The sequence below is a fragment of the Erithacus rubecula genome (assembly GCF_903797595.1).
Source record: "Erithacus rubecula genome assembly, chromosome: 2".
NCBI classification, from domain to species: Eukaryota; Metazoa; Chordata; class Aves; order Passeriformes; family Muscicapidae; genus Erithacus; species Erithacus rubecula.
In genome coordinates, this window is record NC_136685.1 from 89,635,893 (window position 1) to 89,651,288 (window position 15,396).

Below are 15,396 nucleotides of genomic sequence, written 5' to 3' on the forward strand. Positions count from 1 at the left end.
TATGTTTATGTAATTCTGACAGTGTTCTTAATGACACACTAACAGATTGTAAAACACGCTGCTGGCATTTACTTGTTTTTTATATTTTTAAAACAATGTCCTTCATGTAACAGTAGTTAAGCGCGGCAGAAGGACATCATTAGAGCCATGGTTAAACTGTAATTTACACCATTAGGAAGGCAGGAGCAATTTTTATTGCCTGGCAATTTTCTTGCTGAAATATTTGGACCATATGGCTCAATTTGTGTAATAACCTTAATTTCAGCACCCTTCAGGTCTGCCTCCATCTCCTACGGAATGGTAAAATGCGGTTTAGCAGAAAAGGCAACTGTCTATACTTAGAGAGTTGAGATTAATAACATGTCACGTCCTGTTTTTGGTGAAGGAATTCGAACAGCAGCCAGATGGTATCTCTACAAATAACTGTCAGGGGTCTTGATCTAATCAATACAATGTATTAATACATCTCCCTTCGCTGCTTCTCGAGGGGCTAGCGTGCAACATCTGGAAAGATTGGGGGGACCGCCAAGTAGAAAGCTGATCCTTTTCAGAATCAAACTGAGCCCAATTAATTTTTCATGTATACTTGATAACTGTTTCATAATGAGCTATGCGTCTTGACGGAGTTCGGCTTGGCGGCATGAGCGGCTTGTGCTTCCTATCCCCATTCAGTCCACTTACAGAAACCAACCCATTAATCAAACTATCTGGCATAAAACTGAAATCTCAGCTCAGCAAGAGATCAATAACCATCCTTAAAAAAAAAAAAAAAAGAAACAACAACAACACAACCAGAGCAACAACAAAGACCCCACCACAGAAAAGGGTTTAGTGGGCAAAAGTATCCAGGCATGACATCAGCAATTGCTTTAAGAAAAACCAAAACTCAGAGCCATACTCACCTGACAGGCACCTAAACAACAGAATTTAATATTAGCTTCATGTCAAAAAGTAGCATTTAAGGCCATTAAAAATACACTGCCATTCTGCTTTCTAGATACAGAGGCCATCTGGCCCCTATTCACCATAATTGCTATTGCAGTCTCAAAAATAATATTTATATAATGCTGTAAATTAACAGACGGACACCCATTCCCACTCCCAACGAGCTTTCTGTTGATAAACTCATCTTTTAGCACCATGCACGTATTAGGGTCTTGCTCCCCAAAGGAAGAGGGGGCAAGATTATGAGGAAGATTATGCATGCATTCCAGGGATTTTTGTAAAGTCTGAAAAGAGGAGAGAGGGAGGTCACTTGGCAGGCAGAAAATGGGAAACTGCAACAAGCATAGGGGAGATGAGCTTGAATGAGGCTGTGAAGCTGAGTGATGAGAATGGATTCAAAAGGGAGCAGTAAAGAGAAAGGACAGGAGGTCAGCTGAGAATACTAAACTTATCTTGCATAGGACACCCCACGGCTGTTTGATGAGAATGACTTTGGTGACTGTAGACCTGGATTAGATTCAAATGGAGTCCCCAGAGGTATGAAGCTCTATGCTATATTATCAATTCTCATGAGTCCTATGGCTTGCTTTTGCTTCCTTTTTTTCTTTAAAAAAAGAAGGTAGGATTCTCTGTTTATTAAAATTACCCTTTGCTTGCTAAAATTCCCTATGAAATCTAAGCATGTGACATAACATTTCTCAGCCAATTTGAATAAAGACCTTATCTGTGGAGGGAAGTGGGGCTGGAGGGTAGGATGGGGGCTGGGGAGTGGCCTTTCTAATTATCAGCTGAAGAATTCCTGTATCTGTAACTGTTAGGCATGACTCTGGGGATTTTAGGAAGCTGCCCTATGACTTCACCAACAAAGAGCGTTATCTTGGAGTTGCCTGATACATCCACTTAAGAACGTTGGTTAAATGTGAATTAAAATCTAGTCAAATCCAATTAAGCATTTTTAAACAGATATCTAATTTGAAAAACAGCTGTACACATTACCCAACAAATTTCTGCCTCCTCCTTCTTCATTTTTATTTTCTACTTATATATGAAAAAGCATCTGTAGCTTACTAAAACTTTGCTCTTTAAAGCTGATTTAGTGCAGTCACATAACTGGACACAGAGGGAAGAATGTCCCCATGTTGCATCTGCCTAGCATATTATACTTAATAAGATGAAGCTTTGTGGGGGTTTCTGTTTTGTTTATTTGGTTTTTACAAATTAGAAAACATTCTGTCAGTGGTTTTTCTGTACACTGCCTGGTTAGCTTGATCTTATTCTCACAACTGAAATGCAAATACAGAAAAAAATCACAGAGAAAAGCATAAATATAAAGCATATATAACAACATATATATAGAAACAGCATATGGAGCATTTATGCATATAAATTTTAGTCATTTTAGTCATTAGCTTTAAGGCTTTGTCAAGTGGTCACCTATTCTCTTATGGCTGCAGGTGCACACACAGTAAAGATTACCACTTCCAGAGTGCTGCCCACCACCATCATCTGCCAAAGAGCACCATCTTTTAGACTTGTCAGCCTGCAGCATTCCATTGTGAGGCTTAAGAAAGCTGATTAATCAGTGTAAAATCAACCACCTTCTTGGACTGACACTTAGTAGTGGCACACAAGTGCACCACAGGAGAGCAGCTGCAGCCCAAGATGGTAAATGTCCATGCCTTAGATGTTCTGAGCATTACATGGTTTGTAGAGGTCATTCATGCTCTTAACTAGGTTAGGTATCTGAAGTCAGATATTACAAATGCCTCTCAAAAGACCTAGTTCTACATGTGTTTCACTCATCAAGAAAAGACTACACAATGGCTGAAAAATGGACGTTGCACAAGGAGAAGCCCAAAGATAAAATACACCAGATTTTTCCAAATAAGTAACTAATTCATTGGTAGAAGAAATTACCTATTGATCCAGGCACTCTGGTCTAGTCAATCTAGAGTGTGGTTAGGTGTTAGACATAACTGTATCAGTGTTTTTACTTCCATCTGGTCCAAAAATTTATTGAAAGACAAAATCATGTCAGCACACTGAATTAGGGAGAAAACATGAAAGAAAAAAAGAAGTGAAATAAACTTCTTCAGTGTAACCTTCAGTAATTCAAATCACCAGTTGCCTGACAGCATATTAAGACCTCACAGACACCAGACAAACCTTTCCTTCCTAACTCACAAGGATTCTTTCCTTCCTGGCAGAGTTCCAGCAGGGTCTCAAGCTATGTTTCTGCAGCTGCCGGAAACATCCAGGAGACACTGAAGTGGCCTTGTTCATGGCAAAGATGGTATAAATAGAAGAGCTGAAGCCTCTCTCTTTCTCTCTCACCATTCCCCTCCAGTTCTATTACCACAGTACTTTAAAATCATCTAAGTTGTGCAACAATCCATTTCATCCTTTCTGCTCTAATTAGGCAATTCTACATGTCTGTCTTGATAGGTGGGACTTACTGAAGCACTTAATCAGTTTCTGGAGGGGCATCATAGTGCCAATCCAAATGCTTATTTAAACAGAGCTGTAGTGCCAAATCCAGCATATTCTGCAGCAGCATGGAAACAACAGAATCTGTGAGACACAGATTGCCTCACACATTTTTTTTAAGCAGCCTTCAATGTGAAGGAGCACTTGTCCTGTATTCATCCTGTGTAAGCTTAACAAGTCTAGAGACTAAAACATGGAAAGCATTTTACATTACTGGGCTTTCCTGGCAAATGAAACAATTAGAGCAATTCCAGTACAAGCCCTTCCTGAAACTGTGCTAACAAGGCTTTGAATCTTAAAAACTGCATTTAAAATCAAACGATTCATTTGCAAAGCTATCACATACAGCACACGCGTAGTAGGTGGGGATCATTTCATTGAAATTAGAAAGCAAATGTCTCTATACATGAAAGGTCACCAGTTGTTGTACATTAAAATCTTTTCACTGTTAGGCATAATTAAAATACTCTAACAGTGGTTTCAGTAATTTAAACATTGCAGTATTGTTGTAATATTTTTCTAGGCTTCAAGAGTTCACAATTGTTTGGTCCAATCAAATCTGGGAACACTGGAGAAGTTATCACCCATCAAGGTAATTACTTCCAAGTTGAAATAATTACTCCATCAATGTTAATGGTCTTTCAACTTCAATAAAGCACTCACCTGCCGATAATCACAGCTAACCTCTTGCTCTCATGCAATTCCCTCTCTATTTAGCAGGTTATATTACAGCCGTTAGAGTGGTCACTTGTCCTGAACAGCTGCTGAATTTCACTTTGATCGTCTGTGAACCATAAAGAATTAGTCATCTGTGTATGATTTCCCCTAACCCATAAGCCCTTGCAGAGCTAAGGAGATGATCTTTTGGCTGCATTAGGGCACTGCTGAGCAGCCATCTTGTTTCTGGTGGTGGCCACTTTCCACTGCCTAGCAGCAGCACAGTAGCCTCATTAACTTTTGCCCTCCACCGCAGTTTACAGCTTTCACTCATTGCTAAGTAGCACATCATCTGAATTTATGGCATTTGCAGGGATTCCTTCACTTACACTCATCCTCTCTTCTTAGGGTGCACTCTATTTCCCAAGCATCTGCAATAGGCATGTATAAAAAATTTCACTGGTCCCTCTCCTTGGCATAGTTTTTTCTTATTCTTGCAGTTAAAATCTTCATTACTTCTATGAGAATGCTGCCATGTACAGCACTGCATACTGCATTATTGAATATCTGTACAGGGAAGTTAATAACTATGTGGTATCTCATCTCCAATGCTGCCAAATGTTCACAGGTCTATAGGAGGAAATAGAAGTGAAGCACTGCACATGAATGAATTATGTATTTTAAAGTGCAATTAATAGAAAGAAACTAACTCTGGATGCATGATTCCAGATATCTGTAAAATCCTGCATAGTAGGCATGAATATATGGCAGTACTGGCCACTCAAAAATATGTGTGATATATTATTTTTGATATGGAGTTTTTGAACAAGTAAACCATACTTAATATTCTGACTCAGTTTATTTGATATGTAAATTCTGTCTGCTTATAACAACACAATTATATTAGCCAAAGCCTCATCCTCCTACCAAAGTCTTTATTACTGCTATTCTGCAATATGTCTACAGATTTCCCTGTCACAGCACCTGCCAAGAGAAGCTTGGCCAGTGCAGTTATATACCATCTCCCCAAATAATGTGAGGGAAGCCAATATGTGTTCTCAACTGTTAGCACAGCTGCATCCAAACCAGAGGCTTTGCTGGGGCAGTGATAGCAGCTAAGAGACGTGTTAATTTTTTTCACCCCAAGCTGGCATGGTTTTGAAGGATAAGCTTGGCCTGAGAGTCTCACATTGCAAAACACATTGTGAGAAGACCTGCACAGGTGCAGGATTTCCCAGGAATACAGGCCTGTAATGCTTACACCTATATTTTGCATCCTCTAACAAGCACATTGCACTTTGATCTACACTTGGCTGAGGCGAATTTAACACACTGAGACTTTGATTCTACATAATAATAAAAATTGGAGGGCACTGTGCATAGCAGGCAGTTTTCCTTTCTAACCCTCATCTCTGGATGCTTTTCTTTCTCCAAGTGTTTTCTAACAGCTACATATTTTTATGGTTTTTACTCATCTTCCTGGCTTTGAATTTTCCTGCTCCCAATAAACAACCAAACTCTTGATGTAATTGTCATGGGAAAAACAGCATTTTACACCCACAAAATGTCTATCAAGAAATGTCCAAACCTACCCACAGTTTTACCTCACAGCAACATTCAGAATACAGCAGTTAGAGCTCTGATGCTTTGATGACATTTGCAGGGACACATTGGCTTTATAATGAAATCAGCTCTGGGTTCTGTGCTCACAAGCTTGAGTCCTAAGTTCACAAGAGTGAGAAGCTTGCTTTGACAATCTAGTCACTTTATGCAGATTTCTGTAAATGAGAACCTACTGCAAATCCATTCCCCTATAAACACATGTCTCATGTTAATGTCAAGGCACTAAATATGATTCCTGCTTTAGAGGGCTAAAATGAACTGCAAAGACATTGTAGGAGACACTTGTGCTGCTGTAACCAGTCTTGACTTGACTTTGCTCTGCAAATAAACCAGAATGTCAGTTTAACTCACTGTCACCTAACATTTGTCACTACACTCCTGGCCAAACAAGCTAAGGAAATGGGTGACACTGCTCCTTAACTGTGAAGCATCAACATGGCTCACATGTATGTCACTTGCCTCTGATGGTGCAGGACACCCTCCTTTCACTTCAGGGGCAGCAGCTTTTCCTTTGAGAATTGAGTTCTTATCTCCACAGGCAGTGCAAGACTTCAAGGGGTCAGTGATAACCTTAAGGTACCAGACAGTCATACCTTTGACATATTAATGGAGAGCAAATAGCTGGATTTGGGGAAGTTATAGTGGATAAGTCTTAAATTGTTTGAAAATCCAGAAGATGCTTCTCATTTGGCTCTGAAAAGGATGGAAATGAAGCTCTCATATAAGAACAGTCTACAGGGACATTAGCAAAAGCGTGATTTGTATCCTGCAATGTCGCAAGGATTGTATTTCTCCTCTAAGTTCTGGTCAAGCTTTATGTCCTGGGGCAAGCAACCAGGGTGCAACCAACAAGCACAAGGGTGGGATCAGCCACAGTGATTCTAACAGTGCTTTGCTTTCTGGAATAATCTAATGGGATAAGAATGGAGTCTAACAGATTAATAAAGGACCAAACTCATTGCTTTCCTAATACTTTAAGTCTTACTTGTAACATGGAAGCTTGTGAGAGAGAATGACTAATGGCATATCCCACGAGGAGCTCCAATGGAGATGCTTTAGGAGATTAAATGATTTAGCCTAGTACTCATGAAGGCTATATTTTAAAGGGGCAGAAGTTTAATCATTGGAATTCCAGTTCCTTCAATAAAATTACATTTTAATTAAAGTATCTCATTCAGAAAGCTAAAGTTAAGGGCATATGAGCAATTTCATGATAAAATTCTGTTTTTAAGTGTTTATAACTTTGAAAGTTGGTGTCCAGGTTTTTGCCTGCTGGGATAATTGACCTAACCTTCTGAAGATATCTTTGATAACAGGACTCCATGTATTTTATGTCAATATCTTTGATTCTAAGCTTTAGCTGTTCTGCTATATTCAGAAGAGGTAGGATTCAGATCTCAGCACCAATTCTACTCAGTTAATGCAGCTGCAGCAGCTTAAAGTGAGTGCAACTGATGGAGGAGATGTGCAAAAAGATTTGTCTCCAAAGGTAGTATAATATTTTAAATAAGAATTGGTAGCAAATACCATAATTGACCAATGTTCAAGACAAAGGACTGTAGAAAAACCATGCAAGCCAGCTTTGCTGCAATGCTAGTAGAACAGCTATACATATGCTGCCAAAATATCATTTTGATTCAGGTTAGTGTTTGGGGAAAATAAAGGATTTTGGAGCCAGGAAAATACTAATTCAGTAAATAATAGCTTGTTAATCTAAAAAGCTTTTAACTGATGCTGTTAAAGAAACACACTGTAGCAAATTATTTAAAATAACATTTTGGTAGATTTTACTGCCCACAGTACAACCATCTTGGACATTCTCTGTTGTTGTTGGCATGCTTAGAAGACAGTGCAATGCATGACCAGCCAAGTCAATTCTGATGCTCAGCAATACATTGCATGCTGCTGAAGCAGAGTAGTAGGAGAAGCCCTGGCTTTTCATAGGTTTTAAAATCCTAGGTGCACCATCACAATTATTATTACAGTGGTAATTTTTCATAGAAGAAGTAACAAAACACTGCTGAACTTTATAATCTCAATCTATCTTTTTAAGCCTGGCATGTTGTGCAATGTGAAAGCAACTGCTTCAGAAGGCAAAAATATGTATTATTTCTATAATTCAGTTAAGGATGTGTTCTCCTTTTCAGAAAAAGATATATTGCAAACTTAATCCATTTAAGAAGCTAGACACAAAACTGCTCTAAAACCAAGATCAAGTGTAAGATTACCAAGGTGGAAACTTTTTCCACCATGTCATGTAGAGATCTGTCTGAGGAAGTTACTCAGAGGTTACTACTGGGTATTCCAGGGAAAGCTTTTTAGGATCCTATGTGAATTGTCAACCACATACTTCAAAATTGGGATAATAGAGAATTTAGGGGATTTCTGGTGATTTTCAATACTAACACAGACTACGAAGATAATTCAGGGAAAATTCTAGGTTCATGAACTTGACATGGCACGGCTGAGGAAACCAAATTTTTTAAAACCTCCTTAAACTTTTAAAATTCATTTTCAGAAGACAACCAAGTAGACCAGCTGTCCTAATATACAATATTTCAGTCCAACCATCCATAAGCTGTCTTGCTATGGAAAGGCTAGAATGCAATATATAGGGGGGAGGAACAGTGGTAAATACACAAAACAACCATTTCTGTCACTGGTTTACACAATGTTTTTAGTCAGTTCACAAAATAATGCCCTTTCCCCAATCTATCCCTTCACATATTGAATAGAAACAGGAAAAGAAAGGGAAGGGAGAGATCAGCAGTAACATTCTAATATAAGTATGTGAATTGGAAATAAAAGTAGAACTGCTTTTATTACTGATGAATTATGAGAGGAACATGCAAATGGGTTGCATATATGAACTATGTAATTACTAATTAATTCATTCACTTTATGATTCCAACTGAAATAAAAAACAGAATTCTATATCAGGAGGAGTGATATTGCAGTTCTTTGTGCAGGTCCTGTGAAACTATTTTGTTGGTCAGACAAAAAATTCGACAGCATTTTCAGAGCAAGGCTGACAAATTAATGTACTTAATTCCTCCAGACATGACACATCCATGCTTTTGAGTAATCTATTTGCCTCTACCAGAAATCCAATATTAATGTGAAACGTTTCAGTCTGCATTGGGCCAAACGCAAAACTTAAACCGACAAAATGACAGGACGTTGGAGACCCCACTTTTCCAACCAGCGTTAAGGGAGACTTTAACAAACAACAGAGATCAAAGCAGAGTAAAAATGTCTTAAATCATTTTTGTGGTCCAGCTCTTACCATCACGGTGAGTGCTGTGACAGCCGGGGTGCTGAGCGTGGGGTCGCCGTGCTTTTCTTGGCACACCACTCGGTACAGAGAGATGACGCCGTTGGGGGACACGGGCTGCGTCCAGTTCAGCCGCACCGAGTAGGCGCCCGTGGCCTGTGCCCAAGGGGCTCCCATGCCCCGCGGGGACGCCTCCAGAGTCTGGGTGGAAGCCCACAGGCTGTCCACAGAGCCCACGGAGTTCTGAGACCTGACACGGTACTCGTAGAGAGTGAAGGGCTGGAGAGCGTCGGACGCGTCGATGAATTCCAAAGCTCCCTCGGTCCAGATGAACAAAAGCAGCTCTTCTTGGCTGCCCACAGGACGTCTAGAATTAAACCAAAAGCAGTGTTTATAAAACAGAAAATAGCTTTAGCTGTCCCATAATAGTTGATCCTAAAGTTCCAAGTTCAACTTGCATCTCAGAAAAATACAGAAATTATTTCTGTTCTTTACACACACATAAGGAACTGACTACCTATTTTTGCATCTTAAAAGCATTTCCCTGAACTTGTGTTAGAGGCTGAGTAGTGAAAAAGAGATTTTTGAGGCAATCAATTCTTCTCCTTTATCTAGAAGAATACTATAAAACATGTCAAACAAGTGTGCTGTCACAGTCCAGGGCAGCAGAGTAGCAACACAACAGCATATTGTCCTTCTAGGACAGAACACACCACAAATGGGACTTTCAGAACTTAGAATATGAAATTTTAAATCTATCTGTAGTTGCTAAGCAATGACTTGAATTACAATATGGATGTAAGTTTTCAGCATTTCTGAAAAACAGAGGTACTCACCTCAGAATCCCTCATTTATGGAAAAACTCGTGACCAACTTGCTGGAGAAAAATGTTACCTAGTGAATAACGAATAAATATTCTATCATGCCCCCAAAACTAAAGATGTGCACTTTCAAAATCTGGTTTGCTCACACTACATACCCCATTTTTTCTTGCAAATTGAATAAATAATCCCTTGTGCATAAACTTAGCTGAATTTGCAGCTCCACCACCAAACCTCATTAAAATATCACACATAGTGTTTTCTGTAATAAATGACATATTTTTTCTTGCACTGTTTTTGTTTAAAAATGCAAAACCAAGATATATGAAGAAAATTCACTTTATTATTTTTTGGCCCAATGGTTTTTTTTTTTTTTGCATATATGTACAAATATCTATATCTATATCTATATCTATATATAGACACACATTTTTGTATACATATACATGTGTATATATATAATGCATATATAGAATTATGACTGCAGTTATGTTTGCCTTGGACCTGGTGATATTCTGAGTACAAGAGACTGCAGATGATCCTCAGCTCCTTTGTAATATGGCCCCTTCTTCCATATAATTTACAACAGTTTTAATAAGCTGAACACTCATCTTCAAAACAGAGTTATCAAATCAATTCTTTCACTTGGCATAAAAATGTTTGTGTGAAATTAAGTTGGTTACATTTAAACACTGTGATAAATCTCAGTGATGGTTGGGCTGTACTGCACATGAATTTAAGTATTTCCCATACTCTTCACAGGAACCTTGGCTTTTTCAGAACATAAAAGCACTTTCACCCTCCGTGCCAACAACAAAAATCCAAATTATATTATCTGCCACTTTTATTACAAGTAGGGCAAATTTGCAGAAGAAAAATTGGTTTGTCTGGCTACTGGGTGTCATCATCACTACAAACACACACAGAAGCTGAAGAACATTTCTTTGGCAACAGAAAATCTGGGTTTCAAAGGATGCTGTTTGATTTTATCTTGTTAGGTCAAACCAGGAATTAATTAAAAAATAAAAAAAACATTGATTTTTAAAAACTGATAATCTTAGCTGCTTGTAAGAATATAGTCCCAGATATTAACATGCAAATATGAAGAACATAATGAATGCAAGTGTGTACACAGCTGTTTATTCATCCTTTGTGTATATGCATATATAAGGCAGGAAAGAAGACATTATTTTCTCATATGAAACTAAATTAATTTTTGCTAAATTCTGAGATAAGCAGATGATATGGACACAAGCAATTAAATAATTAAATAATTTACAAGCATTAAAATACGATTTTTTTAAAAAAAGGAGTTTTGAGGTACTCTATCATAGTGAAATAGGCAAATTGTATATATTTATACTGAGGATTGTTTGGCAGAACTAGGCAAAGACTGGCAGGTAGAAGAAGTGGGAAATATTTCCTAGAAATTTTTGACCTCTCTGTAAAAGTCAGGGTCCAAAATTTCCCATTTTCTCCAAAATTCTGCTAACAATTTTTAATACAATTGCCCATGCTCTGTTATAATGGCAAGTTAAGCCTCCTGCAGAATTCTCCCTCAGATGCTGTTTACTGACGTAATGAAAGACATAATTTTGAAAGGTAAATCATTACCATGTCATTCTCCTGCACCTAAAAATATAGTCTTTTCATCTTCAAAAACCCCTCTGTAAATAAGGGAAAAGAGAGTACATTTTAATGCAAGAAAGTCACATTTAATGTGTTTTGCTTACCAAACAGTATGGGATTCAAATAAATACATAAATTTATGTTTTATAAATATTCTAAACTCTGTGATAAATATTTTTTTCACACTGAATGATCAAATATGCCACCAACTGTAAGCTGATTCACAGGCAAAGCTGTACAATGTAGCCTGGTTAAGTATTTAGATCTTATTACTGCTGACTATTTAATGAATGAAACTTATGGTTAGGTAAATGGTTCCATCTGTAGGGCTAAAAACCAGAATATCTTCATATATGAATAAACTTTGAACAGAAGTGGTTGAACAATCAGTAATCATTTCAGTCATCTTAAGATTTAAGATTCAGCTGCTCATTTAACTGGAAGCATTCCTTGTGTACAACGAGCTGCAAAGGAGAATAACATTTCCAAGTCATCTCTTAATCTGCACAGTCTGATTTGCTGCTTACATTCATTTCAAAGATGCTCAGATAGTTATTTTTATAAGGGCAAATTCTGCCTGCCCCAGTGCCAATCTGAGGTGGATGGCACAAGGAGGAGGAGATAATCTGCTTTGTGACAGATAACTCCAGAGCTGTGCTGCAGCGAGGCCGACTGCAGCCTCGCTTCCCTGTGCGCACGGCGAATCCCCGCGGCCTCGAGGGGCAAACCAGAATTATTCCTCACATGTTTACCTTCCACCATACAACTAAATTACATGTTTTAGCAGTGCCTGCTGCTTTGCTTACCAAAGTGGAAGTGAGTTATTTTTAGGAACACTGAGAAGTCTTGGGGTGAAATTCAAACAGTCGGGGAATCACGTTGTCAAATGTGGGGGAACAATGCAACATTAGCAATGCTCCCCCTCTGCAATTTCACATTTAATTAAACAAAGAAACATCACTTATATTTGTATTCAACAAATCTACACTAATATAGCTTTCACAATTTGGGGTATGTTTTTTTTTTTTTTTTTTTTTTTTTTTTTTAACATGAGTTCTGATGAAAAAAAAAAAAACAACCAAAAAACCAGAAGGTATTTAAAGTTATTGCATGTAATATACTCGTTTAGATTGGGTATTAGATCAATTACAGGGATAAATAAAAGCCTTCAGGAGCTCTTGTATTCAATGACATAAGCACCCATTGGGATTCCTACATTAAACCATCCAGTAACATATGTTCCTTGGAAGCTGTCTTGGGTACAACTCATGGTTAAGGGTATACAGTTAAGCAATGAATTAATTATAAAGAGTCAATCTGGAAGCCTCTCCACTGCAAGTCACGACAGCCACTGAGACATGTCTTCTGTCTTAAATTGCCTCTTCATTTTTCTGCTATAGTTTCACCAACAGGACTGCTCAGCTAATGAGAGCTACATTTTAATCTCACAAATACATACTAAATAATATAATCTTATGGGGCAAGACATAATTTGGCAGAAAAATTCAGATGCTCCCTTAAGGAAGTTATCAACCAAAATATTTCTAATTTTATAGACAATATGTCTGTAAGGGCCATCTCATGTGCCTCCTACACAGTGCACCCTGTTAATCAAGATAGAGAAATTCCATTAGTTCGTGTGACCTATAACTTACTAAAATGCAGCAACAAATATATATCATCTACTTTCATAATATTATTATTTTTTTTCAGAGTAGCAAGTTCTGTGGCTGGCAGAGCGATGTTAAGTCATGATAAATGGGAACAGAACTAGATTAGATTATCATCTCATGAACCAGATCTTTTCTCATTCACAAATTCTTCTAAGTTGTGATCCTTGCTAGAAAAATTTTAAAGCCTCAGGTCTGTGTTTAAAGCTGCTTTATGAATAAAAAAGATATATCACCATCTCCTCTATCATAAATTAACATTTGAATTTTTTGCTTTCTAGCAAAATGGCTGCAAAGTTGGGAGTAGTTTTATGATGTTAGAGGAAAGCACAAGTACTGCCACTTTAATGCAGAGGTCTGCACAGACACTAGGTCCCCAAGTATTCCAGGTTTTGAGTGGAATGAATTTATTTTGGTGGTGATGCAGTAAGGAAGAGGCACATACTGAAGAAGAAATTACATTCCATAACCTCTCAGAGAAATACTGCAGTCTTACTGCTGTAACAATGTAAGGCCATGTGTGGCTACAAAATGAAAAAGAACTATGTGCTTACATCCCATTTCTGATTTTTTTGCAGCTATCTGAGAAAGATTTGATATTGTTGTTGTCTAAGCACATTTAAACTTCAGCTGAAATAACTGCCAAGTGATTCATGCCTATGTAGGTGAATATACCGATTGTATCTGGAGCCCCAGTGCGCCATTTTCATTTCACTTTAAATAAAAAACAAAATGTATCTATGTCAGTCAGTGCCCTTCTGCTGTACTCAGAGGTATCAAACAGGCTACAATTATGATTGTGAAGTGATTGTGTCACATTGGAGGAAGGTTTATTGCTTTTGAGTCTGCTAGGCAGTAACACATTCTGTTTCATATTACTCTTTATATCATTGTTTGGCTGTGACTAGAATAATCAAATGCCATCAAATGCTGTCAAATTCAATTTACAGTATTTTTCACTGAAGCAGGCTTTCTGCATTATATTTCCTGTTTTCCCTTTCTATGGTTGCCATGGAATAGCAGCGGTAATCATCAGCTTTATTTACAAAACCAACAGAGTGAAGACATGTCTTGGGCTATAACATACACTTTATTCCTCTTATTGCAGGGGAGAGACTTGGGGTTTTTGATCAGACAATTAAAAAAAAGGCAAACAAAAGAGTATTTCAAGACAGCAGGAATTTTTAGAGACCACTAACATCTTTAAGGAAAAAGTGAATTTATATTAATTATCACTGAGGATTCCAAAAGATAATTGGATTTCCTGTCTTCTCAGTCACACATTTAATATAATAAAAAGTCCCAAATTCATTGTGGGAGGCTAGGATCAGCACAGCATGTTTGCCACACATACTTAAGAGCTGGAAAACCCAGGAACTTCAGAGTTTAAATCCCTCTCAAATGCATGGCTTGAATTTTATGTTCTCTGACTTCTGAAGCCATTCCAGAAGGTTGCTTCAGTGAGTTTTTAACAGAGTTAACAGGCACAGCAGAGATTGCTGCTCTGCTAGTTTAATACTGCCCTAAACACAGCTATCTGTACAGAAAAACCCTCACACAGGGCTTAGAAACTCCTTACAGGAAGTAAGAATGCATCAGTCAACAACTTACACAGGGCAGATGAACACAAACACCAAGGTACACAAACAGATGTGCTGTAATCACTGTCCAGATTACTTACTTAGGAACATATGTTACCTTGGAAAATTGATCTGGTTTAGGAACCAAGATACCTTTGCCTGCTTTTAAAAGTCTCAGAATTGGTGAATTACTCCCATTGCCATTACAAAATTCTTAACTGTTCATCAGAGAAGATTGAAGTTTGTACCTACTGGTCTATATAAGCACAGTACAAGTATCTACCCTACAAACTTTTTCTAAGATTTTTGTTTCCTTGAATTTTTAAAACGTAGTTCAGGAAGATGATTCTTATTTGAGTTCATATTTCCAACATGGCCATCCATAGATCAGCTTAACACCTTAGCATTTGAAAGGTAATATCTATTTTTTCATGTACTTCTACACCTGTATTCACCTCCCAAAAAATCAAGCATTAAAGAAAGGAACCGTTTAGTAGAACTAAGAATCTGAGGTGATCAGGGCATTTACCTGTAGATAAAGTAGTTAGTAATGATGCCATTTGGTTTCCTGGGTGGTGCCCATTTCACTTCTATGAGTGCAGGTCCAATTGCTTTAACAACAGGTGGGCTCAGCTCTCTGGGAGGTGCTTCAGCAGTTCTCGAATATGTTTGCCCACCCACTCCACACCCACCTACAAAAAGAGAAGTTT

At 37.9% G+C, this 15,396-nt stretch overlaps 1 protein-coding gene across 3 annotated transcripts in view; it reads right to left on the reverse strand.

Annotated features, from left to right (window-relative positions):
• The window catches only part of USH2A (usherin), a 363,259-nt gene that overhangs the window by 42,641 nt on the left and 305,222 nt on the right, over nt 1-15,396 (reverse strand). For all 3 annotated transcript variants that reach the window (XM_079297512.1, XM_079297514.1, XM_079297513.1), the window contains 2 exons: nt 15,216-15,378; nt 8,999-9,353 (listed from right to left, as the gene is read on the reverse strand). In XM_079297512.1, coding sequence (XP_079153638.1) covers nt 8,999-9,353; nt 15,216-15,378 — 518 coding nt within the window. The remainder of the gene's footprint in view (nt 1-8,998; nt 9,354-15,215; nt 15,379-15,396) is intronic.